This window comes from Mustelus asterias, unplaced genomic scaffold (assembly GCF_964213995.1).
Source record: "Mustelus asterias unplaced genomic scaffold, sMusAst1.hap1.1 HAP1_SCAFFOLD_555, whole genome shotgun sequence".
Classification (NCBI taxonomy): domain Eukaryota; kingdom Metazoa; phylum Chordata; class Chondrichthyes; order Carcharhiniformes; family Triakidae; genus Mustelus; species Mustelus asterias.
In genome coordinates this window covers 199,811-219,648 of record NW_027590505.1, presented here as the reverse complement: position 1 = coordinate 219,648, position 19,838 = coordinate 199,811, and the positions used below count along the sequence as shown (strand labels likewise).

Genomic DNA, 19,838 nt, shown 5'->3' with positions numbered 1-19,838 from the left:
TGTACCTGTCCTGGGAGTGTTTGATGGGGACAGTGTAGAGGGAGCTTTACTCTGTATCTCACCCCGTGCTGTACCTGTCCTGGGAGTGTTTGATGGGGACAGTGTAGAGGGAGCTTTACTCTGTATCTAACCCCGTGCTGTACCTGTCCTGGGAGTGTTTGATGGGGGACAGTGTAGATGGAGATTTACTCTGTATCTAACCCCGTGCTGTACCTGTCCTGGGAGTGTTTGATGAGGGACAGTGTAGAGGGAGCTTTACTCTGTATCTAATCCCGTGCTGTACCTGTCCTGGGAGTGTTTGATGGGGGACAGTGTAGAGGGAGCTTTACTCTCGATCTAAACCCGTGCTGTACGTGCCCTGGGAGTGTTTGATGGAGACAGTATAGAGGGAGCTTTACTCTGTATCTAACCCCGTGCTGTACCTGTCCTGGGAGTGTTTGATGGGGACAGTTTAGAGGGAGCTTTACTCTGTATCTAACCCGTGCTGTACCTGTCCTGAGAGTGTTTGATGGGGACAGTGTAGAGGGAGCTTTACTCTGTATCTAACCCCGTGCTGTACCTGTCCTGGGAGTGTTTGATGGGGACAGTGTAGAGGGAGCTTTACTCTGTATCTCACCCCGTGCTGTACCTGTCCTGGGAGTGTTTGATGGGGACAGTGTAGAGGGAGCTTTACTCTGTATCTAACCCCGTGCTGTACCTGTCCTGGGAGTGTTTGATGGGGGACAGTGTAGAGGGAGCTTTACTCTGTATCTAATCACGTGCTGTACCTGTCCTGGGAGTGTTTGATGGGGGACAGTGTAGAGGGAGCTTTACTCTGTATCTAACCCCGTGCTGTACCTGTCCTGGGTGTGTTTGATGGGGACAGTGTAGAGGGAGCTTTACTCTGTATCTAACCCCGTGCTGTACCTGTCCTGGGAGTGTTTGATGGGGGACAGTGTAGAGGGAGCTTTACTCTGTATCTAATCACGTGCTGTACCTGTCCTGGGAGTGTTTGATGGGGGACAGTGTAGAGGGAGCTTTACTCTGTATCTAACCCCGTGCTGTACCTGTCCTGGGAGTGTTTGATGGGGGACAGTGTAGAGGGAGCTTTACTCTGTATCTAACCCCGTGCTGTACCTGTCCTGGGAGTATTTGATGGGGGACAGTGTAGAGGGAGCTTTACTCTGTATCTAACCCCGTGCTGTACCTGTCCTGGGTGTGTTTGATGGGGACAGTGTAGATGGAGATTTACTCTGTATCTAACCCCGTGCTGTACCTGTCCTGGGAGTGTTTGATGGGGACAGTGTATAGGGAGCTTTACTCTGTATCTAATCCCGTGCTGTACCTGTCCTGGGAGTGTTTGATGGGGGACAGTGTAGAGGGAGCTTTACTCTGTATCTAACCCCGTGCTGTACCTGTCCTGGTAGTGTTTGATGGGGACAGTGAAGAGGGAACTTTACTCTGTATCTAACCCCGTGCTGTACCTGTCCTGGGAGTGTTTGATGGGGGACAGTGCAGAGCGAGCTTTACTCTGTATCTAACCCCGTGCTGTACCTGTCCTGGGAGTGTTTGATGGGGACAGTGTAGAGGGAGCTTTACTCTCGATCTAAACCCGTGCTGTACGTGCCCTGGGAGTGTTTGATGGAGACAGTATAGAGGGAGCTTTACTCTGTATCTAACCCCGTGCTGTACCTGTCCTGGGAGTGTTTGATGGGGACAGTTTAGAGGGAGCTTTACTCTGTATCTAACCCGTGCTGTACCTGTCCTGAGAGTGTTTGATGGGGACAGTGTAGAGGGAGCTTTACTCTGTATCTAACCCCGTGCTGTACCTGTCCTGGGAGTGTTTGATGGGGACAGTGTAGAGGGAGCTTTACTCTGTATCTAACCCGTGCTGTACCTGTCCTGAGAGTGTTTGATGGGGACAGTGTAGAGGGAGCTTTACTCTGTATCTAACCCCGTGCTGTACCTGTCCTGGGAGTGTTAGATGGGGGAGAGTGTAGAGGGAGCTTTACTCTGTATCTAACCCCGTGCTGTACCTGTCCTGGGAGTGTTTGATGTGGGACAGTGTAGAGGGAGCTTTACTCTGTATCTAACCCCGTGCTGTACCTGTCCTGGGAGTGTTTGATGGGGGACAGTGTAGAGGGAGCTTTACTCTGTATCTAACCCCGTGCTGTACCTGTCCTGGGAGTGTTAGATGGGGGAGAGTGTAGAGGGAGCTTTACTCTGTATCTAACCCCGTGCTGTACCTGTCCTGGGAGTGTTAGATGGGGGAGAGTGTAGAGGGAGCTTTACTCTGTATCTAACCCCGTGCTGTACCTGTCCTGGGAGTGTTTGATGTGGGACAGTGTAGAGGGAGCTTTACTCTGTATCTAACCCCGTGCTGTACCTGTCCTGGGAGTGTTTGATGGGGGACAGTGTAGAGGGAGCTTTACTCTGTATCTAACCCCGTGCTGTACCTGTCCTGGGAGTGTTTGATGGGGGACAGTGTAGAGGGAGCTTTACTCTGTATCTAACCCCGTGCTGTACCTGTCCTGGGAGTGTTTGATGGGGGACAGTGTAGAGGGAGCTTTACTCTGTATCTAACCCCGTGCTGTATCTGTCCTGGGAGTGTTTGATGGGGGACAGTGCAGGGGGATATTTTCTCTCTAACACATTCTGACAGGTGTTGCCATCATTCTCACGTGTTCCTGGTCTGTATTGATGATGAGGAGGTGTGAGTTTAGGGATTCACATTCTCGCTTTGCCGTTTCCCAGTTCTCAGTGGCTATGGAGAATCTGTAGCAGCTGTGATTGTGAAGTTTCCAGCCACTCGGACAGAGAGAATCTGAGAAATAATAAAGTATTCATTCGGAGAAATACATTAAAAATTTGGAACAGGAGGAGGCCATTCAGCCCCTCTCTCTCCAGCCTGTTACACAGGAACAGGAGGAGGCCATTCAGCCCCTCTCTCTCTCCAGCCTGTTACAAAGGATCAGGAGGAGGCCATTCAGCCCATCTCTCTCTCCAGCCTGTTACAAAGGATCAGGAGGAGGCCATTCAGCCCCTCTCTCTCTCCAGCCTGTAACTCAGGAACTGGAGGAGGCCATTCAGCCCCTCTCTCTCTCCAGCCTGTTACACAGGAACAGGAGGAGGCCATTCAGCCCCTCTCTCTCTCCAGCCTGTTACACAGGAACAGGAGGAGGCCATTCAGCCCCTCTCTCTCCAGCCTGTTACACAGGAACAGGAGGAGGCCATTCAGCCCCTCTCTCTCCAGCCTGTTACACAGGAACAGGAGGAGGCCATTCAGCCCCTCTCTCTCTCCAGCCTGTTACACAGGAACAGGAGGAGGCCATTCAGCCCCTCTCTCTCCAGCCTGTTACAGGGGGTGTGTCCCAAGCCCTCCCGCTTCCCCCCCCCCGCAACAATCTCCGTCGCACTATCGTCCGTTGGAACAGAATTCCGGCGGTTACTGCCTGATCTCTCAACAGGAAGACAACTCCAGGCAATGGCCTGCGCTGTCCGCCATCAATCCAGTGGCAGCAGCAACAACTCCCACCCTCATCAAGCCGGCCAAGTGCTGGAGCTCACGCCTGCCGACTGAGTCATCCGTGCGCACCTCATACACCATCGCCTGAGAGATTGAAGCATCTCTGTGTGCTTACCCCCACTGTGGCCGCCACCTCTACAGGAAGAGTCAATTATCCAGCATCAGTCTTCAGCCTGCCGAGCTTTGTGAAGGCTTATACCATTCGACTTTTGATACAGGAGATTGGAATGGAGTCACACAGTAAATCTTTTCACTGTGTGGCCTTCTCCCTGTGTCTCTCACCCTTCCTATTCCCTCCTCCACCAACCCAGCCCTCAGCCCCTCCATCTCCCGCTGCGCACCACCTTCTTTGGTTCTATAAACGGAGCAGGAGAGTCCACGAATAAACTAACCCTCTGAGTTCATCCTGTTTCAGGATTCCTGTGGGATGTTTAATGGATAACTGGGACATGTCAAAATCACAAGGGCGGCACGGTGGCACAGTGGGTTAGCACTGCTGCCTCACAGCGCCAGGGACCCAGGTTCAATTCCCGGCTCGGGACACTGTCTGTGCGGAGTTTGCACGTTCTCCCTGTGTCTGCGTGGGTTTCTTCTGGGTGCTCCAGTTTCCTCCCACAGTTCAAAGATGTGTAGGTTAGGTGGATTGGCCATGCTAAATTTCCCCTTAATGTCCAAAGATGTGTAGGTTGGGTGGATTGGCCATGCTAAATTGTCCCTTAGTGTCCAAAGATGTGTAGGTTGGGTGGATTGGCCATGCTAAATTGCCACTTAGTGTCAAAGATGTGTAGGTTGGGTGGATTGGCCATGCTAAATTGCCACTTAGTGTCCAAAGATGTGTAGGTTGGGTGGATTGGCCATGCTAAATTGTCCCTTAGTGTCCAAAGATGTGCAGGTTGGGTGGATTGGCCATGCTAAATTGTCCCTTAGTGTCCAAAGATGTGTAGGTTAGGGGGATTGGCCATGCTAAATTGTCCCTTAGTGTCCAAAGATGTACAGGTTAGGGTGGATTGGCCATGCTAAATTGCCCCTTCGTGTCCAAAGATGTGCAGGTTAGGTGGATTGGCCATGCTAAATTCCCCCTTAGTGTCCAAAGATGTGCAGGTTAGGTGGATTGGCCATGCTAAATTGCCCCTTAGTGTCCAAAGATGTGCAGGTTAGGTGGATTGGCCATGCTAAATTGTCCCTTAGTGTCCAAAGATGTGCAGGTTAGGGTGGATTGGCCATGCTAAATTGCCACTTAGTGTCCAAAGATGTGTAGGTTGGGTGGATTGGCCATGCTAAATTTCCCCTTAGTGTCCAAAGATGTGTAGGTTGGGTGGATTGGCCATGCTAAATTGCCACTTAGTGTCCAAAGATGCGCAGGTTAGGTGGATTGGCCATGCTAAATTTCCCCTCAGTGTCCAAAGATGTTTAGGTTAGGTGGATTGGCCATGCTAAATTGTCCCTTAGTGTCCAAAGATGTACAGGTTAGGTGGATTGGCCATGCTAAATTGCCCCTTAGTGTCCAAAGATGTGCAGGTTAAGTGGATTGGCCATGCTAAATTCCCCCTTAGTGTCCAAAGATGTGCAGGTTAGGTGGATTGGCCATGCTAAATTGTCCCTTAGTGTCCAAAGATGTGCAGGTTAGGGTGGATTGGCCATGCTAAATTGTCCCTTAGTGTCCAAAGATGTGCAGGTTAGGGTGGATTGGCCATGCTAAATTGCCCCTCAGTGTGAGGGGATCAGCAGGGTAGATTTGTGGGGTTGCGGGGACTGGGCCTGTGTGGGATTGTTGTCGGTACAGATTAGATGGGCCGAATGTCCTACTTCTGCACTGTTGGGATTCTATGATTCGATGAGAGATAGATGGAAATCAAACTGGTAGCACGTTAATCATCACGGACAAAAAACACATTAATCATATGTTTCAGGCAAATAGCTCCCGTCCGTAACAGAACCGAGGGGAGATGTGGGGAGAAGGGGACATCAGGAATCCAGGAAGGGGATAAAGGGTCAGGAGGGGGGATGTGAGGAAAGGGAGGCTATTAGCTCCGACTCACCAGACATGTTTCGGAGGGTGGCGCAGAGAGAGGTTGCACTTTCCCTGCTCTGTGAAAGCATCTTGGACATTTCACGCAGGGTGTGTTGTTCCTTTCTGTAGTCCTGGGTCAACTGTAGGACTGAGAGAGACAGAGCGAGTGAGAGGAGAGAGAGTGGGGTATATCAGAGAGTAACAGTGAGGGGTGTGGGGTATATCAGAGTGTTACAGTGAGGGCTGTGGGATATATCAGAGTGTTACAGTGAGGGGTGTGGGGTATATCAGAGAGTAACAGTGAGGGGTGTGGGGTATATCAGAGTGTTACAGTGAGGGGTGTGGGATATATCAGAGTGTTACAGTGAGGGGTGTGGGGTATATCAGAGTGTTACAGTGAGGGGTGTGGGGTACATCAGAGTGTTACAGTGAGGGGTGTGGGATATATCAGAGTGTTACAGTGAGGGGTGTGGGATATATCAGAGTGTTACAGTGAGGGGTGTGGGATATATCAGAGTGTTACAGTGAGGGCTGTGGGATATATCAGAGTGTTACAGTGAGGGGTGTGGGATATATCAGAGTGTTACAGTGAGGGCTGTGGGATATATCAGAGTGTTACAGTGAGGGGTGTGGGATATATCAGAGTGTTACAGTGAGGGGTGTGGGATATATCAGAGTGTTACAGTGAGGGGTGTGGGGTATATCAGAGTGTTACAGTGAGGGGTGTGGGATATATCAGAGTGTTACAGTGAGGGGTGTGGGGTATATCAGAGTGTTACAGTGAGGGGTGTGGGATATATCAGAGTGTTACAGTGAGGGGTGTGGGGTATATCAGAGTGTTACAGTGAGGGGTGTGGGGTATATCAGAGTGTTACAGTGAGGGGTGTGGGGTATATCAGAGTGTTACAGTGAGGGGTGTGGGATATATCAGAGTGTTACAGTGAGGGGTGTGGGGTATATCAGAGTGTTACAGTGAGGGGTGTGGGATATATCAGAGTGTTACAGTGAGGGGTGTGGGGTATATCAGAGTGTTACAGTGAGGGGTGTGGGGTATATCAGAGTGTTACAGTGAGGGGTGTGGGATATATCAGAGTGTTACAGTGAGGGATGTGGGATATATCAGAGTGTTACAGTGAGGGGTGTGGGGTATATCAGAGTGTTACAGTGAGGGGTGTGGGATATATCAGAGTGTTACAGTGAGGGGTGTGGGGTATATCAGAGTGTTACAGTGAGGGGTGTGGGATATATCAGAGTGTTACAGTGAGGGGTGTGGGGTATATCAGAGTGTTACAGTGAGGGGTGTGGGATATATCAGAGTGTTACAGTGAGGGGTGTGGGGTATATCAGAGTGTTACAGTGAGGGGTGTGGGATATATCAGAGTGTTACAGTGAGGGGTGTGGGGTATATCAGAGTGTTACAGTGAGGGGTGTGGGGTATATCAGAGTGTTACAGTGAGGGGTGTGGGATATATCAGAGTGTTACAGTGAGGGATGTGGGATATATCAGAGTGTTACAGTGAGGGGTGTGGGGTATATCAGAGTGTTACAGTGAGGGGTGTGGGATATATCAGAGTGTTACAGTGAGGGGTGTGGGGTATATCAGAGTGTTACAGTGAGGGGTGTGGGATATATCAGAGTGTTACAGTGAGGGGTGTGGGGTATATCAGAGTGTTACAGTGAGGGGTGTGGGATATATCAGAGTGTTACAGTGAGGGGTGTGGGGTATATCAGAGTGTTACAGTGAGGGGTGTGGGATATATCAGAGTGTTACAGTGAGGGGTGTGGGGTATATCAGAGTGTTACAGTGAGGGGTGTGGGGTATATCAGAGTGTTACAGTGAGGGGTGTGGGATATATCAGAGTGTTACAGTGAGGGGTGTGGGGTATATCAGAGTGTTACAGTGAGGGGTGTGGGATATATCAGAGTGTTACAGTGAGGGGTGTGGGGTATATCAGAGTGTCACAGTGAGGGGTGTGGGGTATATCAGAGTGTTACAGTGAGGGGTGTGGGATATATCAGAGTGTTACAGTGAGGGGTGTGGGATATATCAGAGTGTTACAGTGAGGGGTGTGGGATATATCAGAGTGTTACAGTGAGGGGTGTGGGATATATCAGAGTGTTACAGTGAGGGGTGTGGGTATATCAGAGTGTTACAGTGAGGGGTGTGGGGTATATCAGAGTGTTACAGTGAGGGGTGTGGGGTATATCAGAGTGTTACAGTGAGGGGTGTGGGATATATCAGAGTGTTACAGTGAGGGGTGTGGGATATATCAGAGTGTTACAGTGAGGGGTGTGGGGTATATCAGAGTGTTACAGTGAGGGGTGTGGGATATATCAGAGTGTTACAGTGAGGGGTGTGGGATATATCAGTGTGTTACAGTGAGGGGTGTGGGATATATCAGAGTGTTACAGTGAGGGGTGTGGGGTATATCAGAGTGTTACAGTGAGGGGTGTGGGGTATATCAGAGTGTTACAGTGAGGGGTGTGGGGTATATCAGAGTGTTACAGTGAGGGGTGTGGGGTATATCAGAGTGTTACAGTGAGGGGTGTGGGGTATATCAGAGTGTTACAGTGAGGGGTGTGGGGTATATCAGAATGTTACAGTGAGGGGTGTGGGGTATATCAGAGTGTTACAGTGAGGGGTGTGGGATATATCAGAGAGTAACAGTGAGGGGTGTGGGGTATATCAGAGTGTTACAGTGAGGGGTGTGGGATATATCAGAGTGTTACAGTGAGGGGTGTGGGATATATTAGAGTGTTACAGTGAGGGGTGTGGGGTATATCAGAGTGTTACAGTGAGGGGTGTGGGATATATCAGAGAGTAACAGTGAGGGGTGTGGGATATATCAGAGTGTGACAGTGAGGGGTGTGGGATATATCAGAGTGTTACAGTGAGGGGTGTGGGGTATATCAGAGTGTTACAGTGAGGGGTGTGGGATATATCAGAGTGTTACAGTGAGGGGTGTGGGATATATCAGAGAGTAACAGTGAGGGGTGTGGGATATATCTGAGTGTGACAGTGAGGGGTGTGGGATATATCAGAGTGTTACAGTGAGGGGTGTGGAGTATATCAGAGTGTTACAGTGAGGGGTGTGGGGTATATCAGAGTGTTACAGTGAGGGGTGTGGGATATATCAGAGTGTTACAGTGAGGGGTGTGGGGTATATCAGAGTGTTACATGAGGGGTGTGGGATATATCAGAGAGTAACAGTGAGGGGTGTGGGATATATCAGAGTGTTCCAGTTGGGGGTGTGGGATATATCAGAGTGTTACAGTGAGGGGTGTGAGATATATCAGAGTGTTACAGTGAGGGGTGTGGGATATATCAGAGTGTTACAGTGAGGGGTGTGGGTTATATCAGAGTGTTACAGTGAGGGGTGTGGGATATATCAGAGTGTTACAGTGAGGGGTGTGGGATATATCAGAGTGTTACAGTGCGGGGTGTGGGATATATCAGAGTGTCACAGTGAGGGGTGTGGGATATATCCGAGTGTTACAGTGAGGGGTGTGGGATATATCAGAGTGTTACAGAGAGGGGTGTGAGGTATATCAGAGTGTTACAGTGAGGGGTGTGGGGTATATCAGAGTGTTACAGTGAGGGGTGTGGGGTATATCAGAGTGTTACAGTGAGGGGTGTGGGGTATATCAGAGTTTTGCAGTGAGGGGTGTGGGGTATATCAGAGTGTTACAGTGAGAGGTGTGGGATATATCAGAGTGTTACAGTGAGGGGTGTGGGGTATATCAGAGTGTTACAGTGAGGGGTGTGGGGTATATCAGAGTTTTGCAGTGAGGGGTGTGGGGTATATCAGAGTGTTACAGTGAGGGGTGTGGGATATATCAGAGTGTTACAGTGAGGGGTGTGGGATATATCAGAGTGTTACAGTGAGGGGTGTGGGATATATCAGAGTGTTACAGTGAGGGGTGTAGGATATATCAGAGTGTTACAGTGAGGGGTGTGGGATATATCAGAGTGTTACAGTGAGGGGTGTGGGGTATATCAGAGTGTTACAGTGAGGGGTGTGGGGTATATCAGAGTTTTGCAGTGAGGGGTGTGGGGTATATCAGAGTGTTACAGTGAGGGGTGTGGGATATATCAGAGTGTTACAGTGAGGGGTGTGGGATATATCAGAGTGTTACAGTGAGGGGTGTGGGATATATCAGAGTGTTACAGTGAGGGGTGTGGGATATATCAGAGTGTTACAGTGAGGGGTGTGGGATATATCAGAGTGTTACAGTGAGGGGTGTGGGGTATATCAGAGTGTTACAGTGAGGGGTGTGGGGTATATCAGAGTGTTACAGTGAGGGGTGTGGGGTATATCAGAGTGTTACAGTGAGGGGTGTGGGGCATATCAGAGTGTTACAGTGAGGGGTGTAGGATATATCAGAGTGTTACAGTGAGGTGTGTGGGATATATCAGAGTGTTACAGTGAGGGGTGTGGGATATATCAGAGTGTTACAGTGATGGGTGTGAATATATCAGAGTGTTACAGTGAGGGGTGTGGGGTATATCAGAGTGTTACAGTGAGGGGTGTGGGGAATATCAGTGTGTTACAGTGAGGGGTGTGGGATATATCAGAGTGTTACAGTGAGGGGTGTGGGATATATCAGAGTGTTACAGTGAGGGGTGTGGGATATATCAGAGTGTTACAGTGAGGGTGTGGGATATATCAGAGTGTTACAGTGAGGGGTGTGGGATATATCAGAGTGTTACAGTGAGGGGTGTGAGGTATATCAGAGTGTTACATTGAGGGGTGTGGGATATATCAGAGAGTAACAATGAGGGGTGTGGGATATATCAGAGAGTTACAGTGAGCGGTGTGGGGTATATCAGAGTGTTACAGTGAGGGGTGTGGGGTATATCAGAGTGTTACAGTGAGGGGTGTGGGGTATATCAGAGTGTTACAGTGAGGGGTGTGGGGTATATCAGAGTGTTACAGTGAGGGGTGTGGGATATATCAGAGTGTTACAGTGAGGGGTGTGGGATATATCAGAGTGTTACAGTGAGGGGTGTGGGGTATATCAGAGTTTTGCAGTGAGGGGCGTGGGGTATATCAGAGTGTTACAGTGAGGGATGTGGGATATATCAGAGTGTTACAGTGAGGGGTGTGGGATATATCAGAGTGTTACAGTGAGGGGTGTGGGATATCTCAGAGTGTTACAGTGAGGGGTGTGGGATATATCAGAGTGTTACAGTGAGGGTGTGGGATATATCAGAGCGTTACAGTGAGGGGTGTGGGATATATCAGAGTGTTACAGTGAGGGCTGTGGGATATATCAGAGTGTTACAGTGAGGGTGTCGGATATATCAGAGTGTTACAGTGAGGGGTGTGAGGTATATCAGAGTGTTACATTGAGGGGTGTGGGATATATGAGAGAGTAACAATGAGGGGTGTGGGATATATCAGAGAGTTACAGTGAGCGGTGTGGGATATATCAGAGAGTTACAGTGAGGGGTGTGGGATATATCAGAGTGTTACAGTGAGGGGTGTGGGGTATATCAGAGTGTTACAGTGAGGGGTGTGGGATATATCAGAGTGTTACAGTGAGGGGTGTGGGGTATATCAGAGTGTTACAGTGAGGGGTGTGGGATATATCAGAGTGTTACAGTGAGGGGTGTGGGATATATCAGAGTGTTACAGTGAGGGGTGTGGGATATATCAGAGTGTTACAGTGAGGGGTGTGGGATATATCAGAGTGTTACAGTGAGGGGTGTGGAGTATATCAGAGTGTTACAGTGAGGGGTGTGGGGTATATCAGAGTGTTACAGTGAGGGGTGTGGGATATATCAGAGAGTAACAGTGAGGGGTGTGGGGTATATCAGAGTGTTACAGTGAGGTGTGTGGGGTATATCAGAGTGTTACAGTGAGGGGTGTGGGATATATTAGAGTGTTACAGTGAGGGGTGTGGGGTATATCAGAGTGTTACAGTGAGGGGTGTGGGATATATCAGAGAGTAACAGTGAGGGGTGTGGGATATATCAGAGTGTTACAGTGAGGGGTGTGGGATATATCAGAGTGTTACAGTGAGGGGTGTGGGGTATATCAGAGTGTTACAGTGAGGTGTGAGGGATATATCAGAGTGTTACAGTGAGGGGTGTGGGATATATCAGAGTGTTACAGTGAGGGGTGTGGGATATATCAGAGTGTTACAGTGAGGGGTGTGGGGTATATCAGAGAGTAACAGTGAGGGGTGTGGGATATATCAGAGTGTGACAGTGAGGGGTGTGGGATGTATCAGAGTGTTACAGTGAGGGGTGTGGAGTATATCAGAGTGTTACAGTGAGGGGTGTGGGGTATATCAGAGTGTTACAGTGAGGGGTGTGGGATATATCAGAGTGTTACAGTGAGGGGTGTGGGGTATATCAGAGTGTTACATGAGGGGTGTGGGATATATCAGAGAGTAACAGTGAGGGGTGTGGGATATATCAGAGTGTTACAGTGAGGGTGTGGGATATATCAGAGCGTTACAGTGAGGGGTGTGGGATATATCAGAGTGTTACAGTGAGGGGTGTGGGATATATCAGAGTGTTACAGTGAGGGGTGTGAGGTATATCAGAGTGTTACATTGAGGGGTGTGGGATATATCAGAGAGTAACAATGAGGGGTGTGGGATATATCAGAGAGTTACAGTGAGCGGTGTGGGGTATATCAGAGTGTTACAGTGAGGGGTGTGGGGTATATCAGAGTGTTACAGTGAGGGGTGTGGGGTATATCAGAGTGTTACAGTGAGGGGTGTGGGGTATATCAGAGTGTTACAGTGAGGGGTGTGGGATATATCAGAGTGTTACAGTGAGGGGTGTGGGATATATCAGAGTGTTACAGTGAGGGGTGTGGGGTATATCAGAGTTTTGCAGTGAGGGGTGTGGGGTATATCAGAGTGTTACAGTGAGGGATGTGGGATATATCAGAGTGTTACAGTGAGGGGTGTGGGATATATCAGAGTGTTACAGTGAGGGGTGTGGGATATATCAGAGTGTTACAGTGAGGGTGTGGGATATATCAGAGCGTTACAGTGAGGGGTGTGGGATATATCAGAGTGTTACAGTGAGGGGTGTGGGATATATCAGAGTGTTACAGTGAGGGTGTCGGATATATCAGAGTGTTACAGTGAGGGGTGTGAGGTATATCAGAGTGTTACATTGAGGGGTGTGGGATATATGAGAGAGTAACAATGAGGGGTGTGGGATATATCAGAGAGTTACAGTGAGCGGTGTGGGGTATATCAGAGTGTTACAGTGAGGGGTGTGGGGTATATCAGATTGTGACAGTGAGGATGTGGGATATATCAGAGTGTTACAGTGAGGGGTGTGGGATATATCAGAGTGTTACAGTGAGGGGTGTGGGATGTATCAGAGTGTTACAGTGAGGGGTGTGGGGTATATCAGAGTGTTACAGTGAGGGGTGTGGGATATATCAGAGTGTTACAGTGAGGGGTGTGGGGTATATCAGAGTGTTACAGTGAGGGGTGTGGGATATATCAGAGTGTTACAGTGAGGGCTGTGGGATATATCAGAGTGTTACAGTGAGGGGTGTGGGATATATCAGAGTGTGACAGTGAGGGGTGTGGGATATATCAGAGTGTTACAGTGAGGGGTGTGGAGTATATCAGAGTGTTACAGTGAGGGGTGTGGGGTATATCAGAGTGTTACAGTGAGGGGTGTGGGATATATCAGAGAGGAACAGTGAGGGGTGTGGGGTATATCAGAGTGTTACAGTGAGGGGTGTGGGATATATCAGAGTGTTACAGTGAGGGGTGTGGGGTATATCAGAGTGTTACAGTGAGGGGTGTGGGATATATCAGAGTGTTACAGTGAGGGGTGTGGGATATATCAGAGTGTTACAGTGAGGGGTGTGGGATATATCAGAGTGTTACAGTGAGGGCTGTGGGATATATCAGAGTGTTACAGTGAGGGGTGTGGGATATATCAGAGTGTGACAGTGAGGGGTGTGGGATATATCAGAGTGTTACAGTGAGGGGTGTGGAGTATATCAGAGTGTTACAGTGAGGGGTGTGGGGTATATCAGAGTGTTACAGTGAGGGGTGTGGGATATATCAGAGAGGAACAGTGAGGGGTGTGGGGTATATCAGAGTGTTACAGTGAGGTGTGTGGGGTATATCAGAGTGTTACAGTGAGGGGTGTGGGATATATTAGAGTGTTACAGTGAGGGGTGTGGGGTATATCAGAGTGTTACAGTGAGGGGTGTGGGATATATCAGAGAGTAACAGTGAGGGGTGTGGGATATATCAGAGTGTTACAGTGAGGGGTGTGGGATATATCAGAGTGTTACAGTGAGGGGTGTGGGATGTATCAGAGTGTTACAGTGAGGGGTGTGGAGTATATCAGAGTGTTACAGTGAGGGGTGTGGGGTATATCAGAGTGTTACAGTGAGGGGTGTGGGATATATCAGAGTGTTACAGTGAGGGGTGTGGGGTATATCAGAGTGTTACATGAGGGGTGTGGGATATATCAGAGAGTAACAGTGAGGGGTGTGGGATATATCAGAGTGTTCCAGTTGGGGGTGTGGGATATATCAGAGTGTTACAGTGAGGGGTGTGGGATATATCAGAGTGTTACAGTGAGGGGTGTGGGATATATCAGAGTGTTACAGTGAGGGGTGTGGGTTATATCAGAGTGTTACAGTGAGGGGTGTGGGATATATCAGAGTGTTACAGTGATGGGTGTGGGATATATCAGAGTGTTACAGTGCGGGGTGTGGGATATATCAGAGTGTCACAGTGAGGGGTGTGGGATATATCCGAGTGTTACAGTGAGGGGTGTGGGATATATCAGAGTGTTACAGAGAGGGGTGTGAGGTATATCAGAGTGTTACAGTGAGGGGTGTGGGATATATCAGAGTGTTACAGTGAGGGGTGTGGGATATATCAGAGTGTTACAGTGCGGGGTGTGGGATATATCAGAGTGTCACAGTGAGGGGTGTGGGATATATCCGAGTGTTACAGTGAGGGGTGTGGGATATATCAGAGTGTTACAGTGAGGGGTGTGTGATATATCAGAGTGTTACAGTGAGGGGTGTGGGTATATCAGAGTGTTACAGTGAGGGGTGTGGGATATATTAGAGTGTTACAGTGAGGGGTGTGGGGTATATCAGAGTGTTACAGTGAGGGGTGTGGGATATATCAGAGAGTAACAGTGAGGGGTGTGGGATATATCAGAGTGTTACAGTGAGGGGTGTGGGGTATATCAGAGTGTTACAGTGAGGGGTGTGGGGTATATCAGAGTGTTACAGTGAGGGGTGTGGGGTATATCAGAGTGTTACAGTGAGGGGTGTGGGATATATCAGAGTGTTACAGTGAGGGGTGTGGGATATATCAGAGTGTTACAGTGAGGGGTGTGGGGTATATCAGAGTTTTGCAGTGAGGGGCGTGGGGTATATCAGAGTGTTACAGTGAGGGATGTGGGATATATCAGAGTGTTACAGTGAGGGGTGTGGGATATATCAGAGTGTTACAGTGAGGGGTGTGGGATATCTCAGAGTGTTACAGTGAGGGGTGTGGGATATATCAGAGTGTTACAGTGAGGGTGTGGGATATATCAGAGCGTTACAGTGAGGGGTGTGGGATATATCAGAGTGTTACAGTGAGGGGTGTGGGATATATCAGAGTGTTACAGTGAGGGGGTCGGATATATCAGAGTGTTACAGTGAGGGGTGTGAGGTATATCAGAGTGTTACATTGAGGGGTGTGGGATATATGAGAGAGTAACAATGAGGGGTGTGGGATATATCAGAGAGTTACAGTGAGCGGTGTGGGATATATCAGAGAGTTACAGTGAGGGGTGTGGGATATATCAGAGTGTTACAGTGAGGGGTGTGGGGTATATCAGAGTGTTACAGTGAGGGGTGTGGGATACATCAGAGTGTTACAGTGAGGGGTGTGGGGTATATCAGAGTGTTACAGTGAGGGGTGTGGGATATATCAGAGTGTTACAGTGAGGGGTGTGGGATATATCAGAGTGTTACAGTGAGGGGTGTGGGATATATCAGAGTGTTACAGTGAGGGGTGTGGGATATATCAGAGTGTTACAGTGAGGGGTGTGGAGTATATCAGAGTGTTACAGTGAGGGGTGTGGGGTATATCAGAGTGTTACAGTGAGGGGTGTGGGATATATCAGAGAGTAACAGTGAGGGGTGTGGGGTATATCAGAGTGTTACAGTGAGGTGTGTGGGGTATATCAGAGTGTTACAGTGAGGGGTGTGGGATATATTAGAGTGTTACAGTGAGGGGTGTGGGGTATATCAGAGTGTTACAGTGAGGGGTGTGGGATATATCAGAGAGTAACAGTGAGGGGTGTGGGATATATCAGAGTGTTACAGTGAGGGGTGTGGGATATATCAGAGTGTTACAGTGAGGGGTGTGGGGTATATCAGAGTGTTACAGTGAGGTGTGAGGGATATATCAGAGTGTTACAGTGAGGGGTGTGGGATATATCAGAGTGTTACAGTGAGGGGTGTGGGATATATCAGAGTGTTACAGTGAGGGGTGTGGGGTATATCAGAGAGTAACAGTGAGGGGTGTGGGATATATCAGAGTGTGACAGTGAGGGGTGTGGGATGTATCAGAGTGTTACAGTGAGGGGTGTGGAGTATATCAGAGTGTTACAGTGAGGGGTGTGGGGTATATCAGAGTGTTACAGTGAGGGGTGTGGGATATATCAGAGTGTTACAGTGAGGGGTGTGGGGTATATCAGAGTGTTACATGAGGGGTGTGGGATATATCAGAGAGTAACAGTGAGGGGTGTGGGATATATCAGAGTGTTACAGTGAGGGTGTGGGATATATCAGAGCGTTACAGTGAGGGGTGTGGGATATATCAGAGTGTTACAGTGAGGGGTGTGGGATATATCAGAGTGTTACAGTGAGGGGTGTGAGGTATATCAGAGTGTTACATTGAGGGGTGTGGGATATATCAGAGAGTAACAATGCGGGGTGTGGGATATATCAGAGAGTTACAGTGAGCGGTGTGGGGTATATCAGAGTGTTACAGTGAGGGGTGTGGGGTATATCAGAGTGTTACAGTGAGGGGTGTGGGGTATATCAGAGTGTTACAGTGAGGGGTGTGGGGTATATCAGAGTGTTACAGTGAGGGGTGTGGGATATATCAGAGTGTTACAGTGAGGGGTGTGGGATATATCAGAGTGTTACAGTGAGGGGTGTGGGGTATATCAGAGTTTTGCAGTGAGGGGTGTGGGGTATATCAGAGTGTTACAGTGAGGGATGTGGGATATATCAGAGTGTTACAGTGAGGGGTGTGGGATATATCAGAGTGTTACAGTGAGGGGTGTGGGATATATCAGAGTGTTACAGTGAGGGTGTGGGATATATCAGAGCGTTACAGTGAGGGGTGTGGGATATATCAGAGTGTTACAGTGAGGGGTGTGGGATATATCAGAGTGTTACAGTGAGGGTGTCGGATATATCAGAGTGTTACAGTGAGGGGTGTGAGGTATATCAGAGTGTTACATTGAGGGGTGTGGGATATATGAGAGAGTAACAATGAGGGGTGTGGGATATATCAGAGAGTTACAGTGAGCGGTGTGGGGTATATCAGAGTGTTACAGTGAGGGGTGTGGGGTATATCAGATTGTTACAGTGAGGATGTGGGATATATCAGAGTGTTACAGTGAGGGGTGTGTGATATATCAGAGTGTTACAGTGAGGGGTGTGGGATATATCAGAGTGTTACTGTGAGGGGTGTGGGGTATATCAGAGTGTTACAGTGAGGGGTGTGGGATATATCAGAGTGTTACAGTGAGGGGTGTGGGATATATCAGAGTGTTACAGTGAGGGGTGTGGGATATATCAGAGTGTTACAGTGAGGGGTGTGGGGTATATCAGAGTGTTACAGTGAGGGGTGTGGGATATATCAGAGTGTTACAGTGAGGGGTGTGGGGTATATCAGAGTGTTACAGTGAGGGGTGTGGGATATATCAGAGTGTTACAGTGAGGGGTGTGGGATATATCAGAGTGTTACAGTGAGGGGTGTGGGATATATCAGAGTGTTACAGTGAGGGCTGTGGGATATATCAGAGTGTTACAGTGAGGGGTGTGGGATATATCAGAGTGTGACAGTGAGGGGTGTGGGATATATCAGAGTGTTACAGTGAGGGGTGTGGAGTATATCAGAGTGTTACAGTGAGGGGTGTGGGGTATATCAGAGTGTTACAGTGAGGGGTGTGGGATATATCAGAGAGGAACAGTGAGGGGTGTGGGGTATATCAGAGTGTTACAGTGAGGTGTGTGGGGTATATCAGAGTGTTACAGTGAGGGGTGTGGGATATATTAGAGTGTTACAGTGAGGGGTGTGGGGTATATCAGAGTTTTGCAGTGAGGGGTGTGGGGTATATCAGAGTGTTACAGTGAGGGATGTGGGATATATCAGAGTGTTACAGTGAGGGGTGTGGAATATATCAGAGTGTTACAGTGAGGGGTGTGGGATATATCAGAGTGTTACAGTGAGGGTGTGGGATATATCAGAGCGTTACAGTGAGGGGTGTGGGATATATCAGAGTGTTACAGTGAGGGGTGTGGGATATATCAGAGTGTTACAGTGAGGGTGTCGGATATATCAGAGTGTTACAGTGAGGGGTGTGAGGTATATCAGAGTGTTACATTGAGGGGTGTGGGATATATGAGAGAGTAACAATGAGGGGTGTGGGATATATCAGAGAGTTACAGTGAGCGGTGTGGGGTATATCAGAGTGTTACAGTGAGGGGTGTGGGGTATATCAGATTGTTACAGTGAGGATGTGGGATATATCAGAGTGTTACAGTGAGGGGTGTGGGATATATCAGAGTGTTACAGTGAGGGGTGTGGGATGTATCAGAGTGTTACAGTGAGGGGTGTGGGATATATCAGAGTGTTACAGTGAGGGGTGTGGGATATATCAGAGTGTTACAGTGAGGGGTGTGGGATATATCAGAGTGTTACAGTGAGGGGTGTGGGGTATATCAGAGTGTTACAGTGAGGGGTGTGGGATATATCAGAGTGTTACAGTGAGGGGTGTGGGGTATATCAGAGTGTTACAGTGAGGGGTGTGGGATATATCAGAGTGTTACAGTGAGGGGTGTGGGATATATCAGAGTGTTACAGTGAGGGGTGTGGGATATATCAGAGTGTTACAGTGAGGGCTGTGGGATATATCAGAGTGTTACAGTGAGGGGTGTGGGATATATCAGAGTGTGACAGTGAGGGGTGTGGGATATATCAGAGTGTTACAGTGAGGGGTGTGGAGTATATCAGAGTGTTACAGTGAGGGGTGTGGGGTATATCAGAGTGTTACAGTGAGGGGTGTGGGATATATCAGAGAGGAACAGTGAGGGGTGTGGGGTATATCAGAGTGTTACAGTGAGGTGTGTGGGGTATATCAGAGTGTTACAGTGAGGGGTGTGGGATATATTAGAGTGTTACAGTGAGGGGTGTGGGGTATATCAGAGTGTTACAGTGAGGGGTGTGGGATATATCAGAGAGTAACAGTGAGGGGTGTGGGATATATCAGAGTGTTACAGTGAGGGGTGTGGGATATATCAGAGTGTTACAGTGAGGGGTGTGGGATGTATCAGAGTGTTACAGTGAGGGGTGTGGAGTATATCAGAGTGTTACAGTGAGGGGTGTGGGGTATATCAGAGTGTTACAGTGAGGGGTGTGGGATATATCAGAGTGTTACAGTGAGGGGTGTGGGGTATATCAGAGTGTTACATGAGGGGTGTGGGATATATCAGAGAGTAACAGTGAGGGGTGTGGGATATATCAGAGTGTTCCAGTTGGGGGTGTGGGATATATCAGAGTGTTACAGTGAGGTGTGTGGGATATATCAGAGTGTTACAGTGAGGGGTGTGGGATATATCAGAGTGTTACAGTGAGGGGTGTGGGTTATATCAGAGTGTTACAGTGAGGGGTGTGGGATATATCAGAGTGTTACAGTGATGGGTGTGGGATATATCAGAGTGTTACAGGGCGGGGTGTGGGATATATCAGAGTGTCACAGTGAGGGGTGTGGGATATATCCGAGTGTTACAGTGAGGGGTGTGGGATATATCAGGGTGTTACAGAGAGGGGTGTGAGGTATATCAGAGTGTTACAGTGAGGGGTGTGGGAGATATCAGAGTGTTACAGTGAGGGGTGTGGGATATATCAGAGTGTTACAGTGCGGGGTGTGGGATATATCAGAGTGTCACAGTGAGGGGTGTGGGATATATCCGAGTGTTACAGTGAGGGGTGTGGGATATATCAGAGTGTTACAGTGAGGGGTGTGTGATATATCAGAGTGTTACAGTGAGGGGTGTGGGTATATCAGAGTGTTAC

At 48.8% G+C, this 19,838-nt stretch overlaps 1 protein-coding gene across 1 annotated transcript in view; it reads right to left on the bottom strand.

The window, feature by feature from the left end:
• LOC144487031 (CD209 antigen-like protein C) overlaps nt 1–19,838 on the bottom strand; it is a 48,638-nt gene that overhangs the window by 9,555 nt on the left and 19,245 nt on the right. The window contains exons 5-6 of the mRNA XM_078205075.1: nt 5,545–5,664; nt 2,661–2,803 (exon numbers count right to left, since the gene is read on the bottom strand). Coding sequence (XP_078061201.1) covers nt 2,661–2,803; nt 5,545–5,664 — 263 coding nt within the window. The remainder of the gene's footprint in view (nt 1–2,660; nt 2,804–5,544; nt 5,665–19,838) is intronic.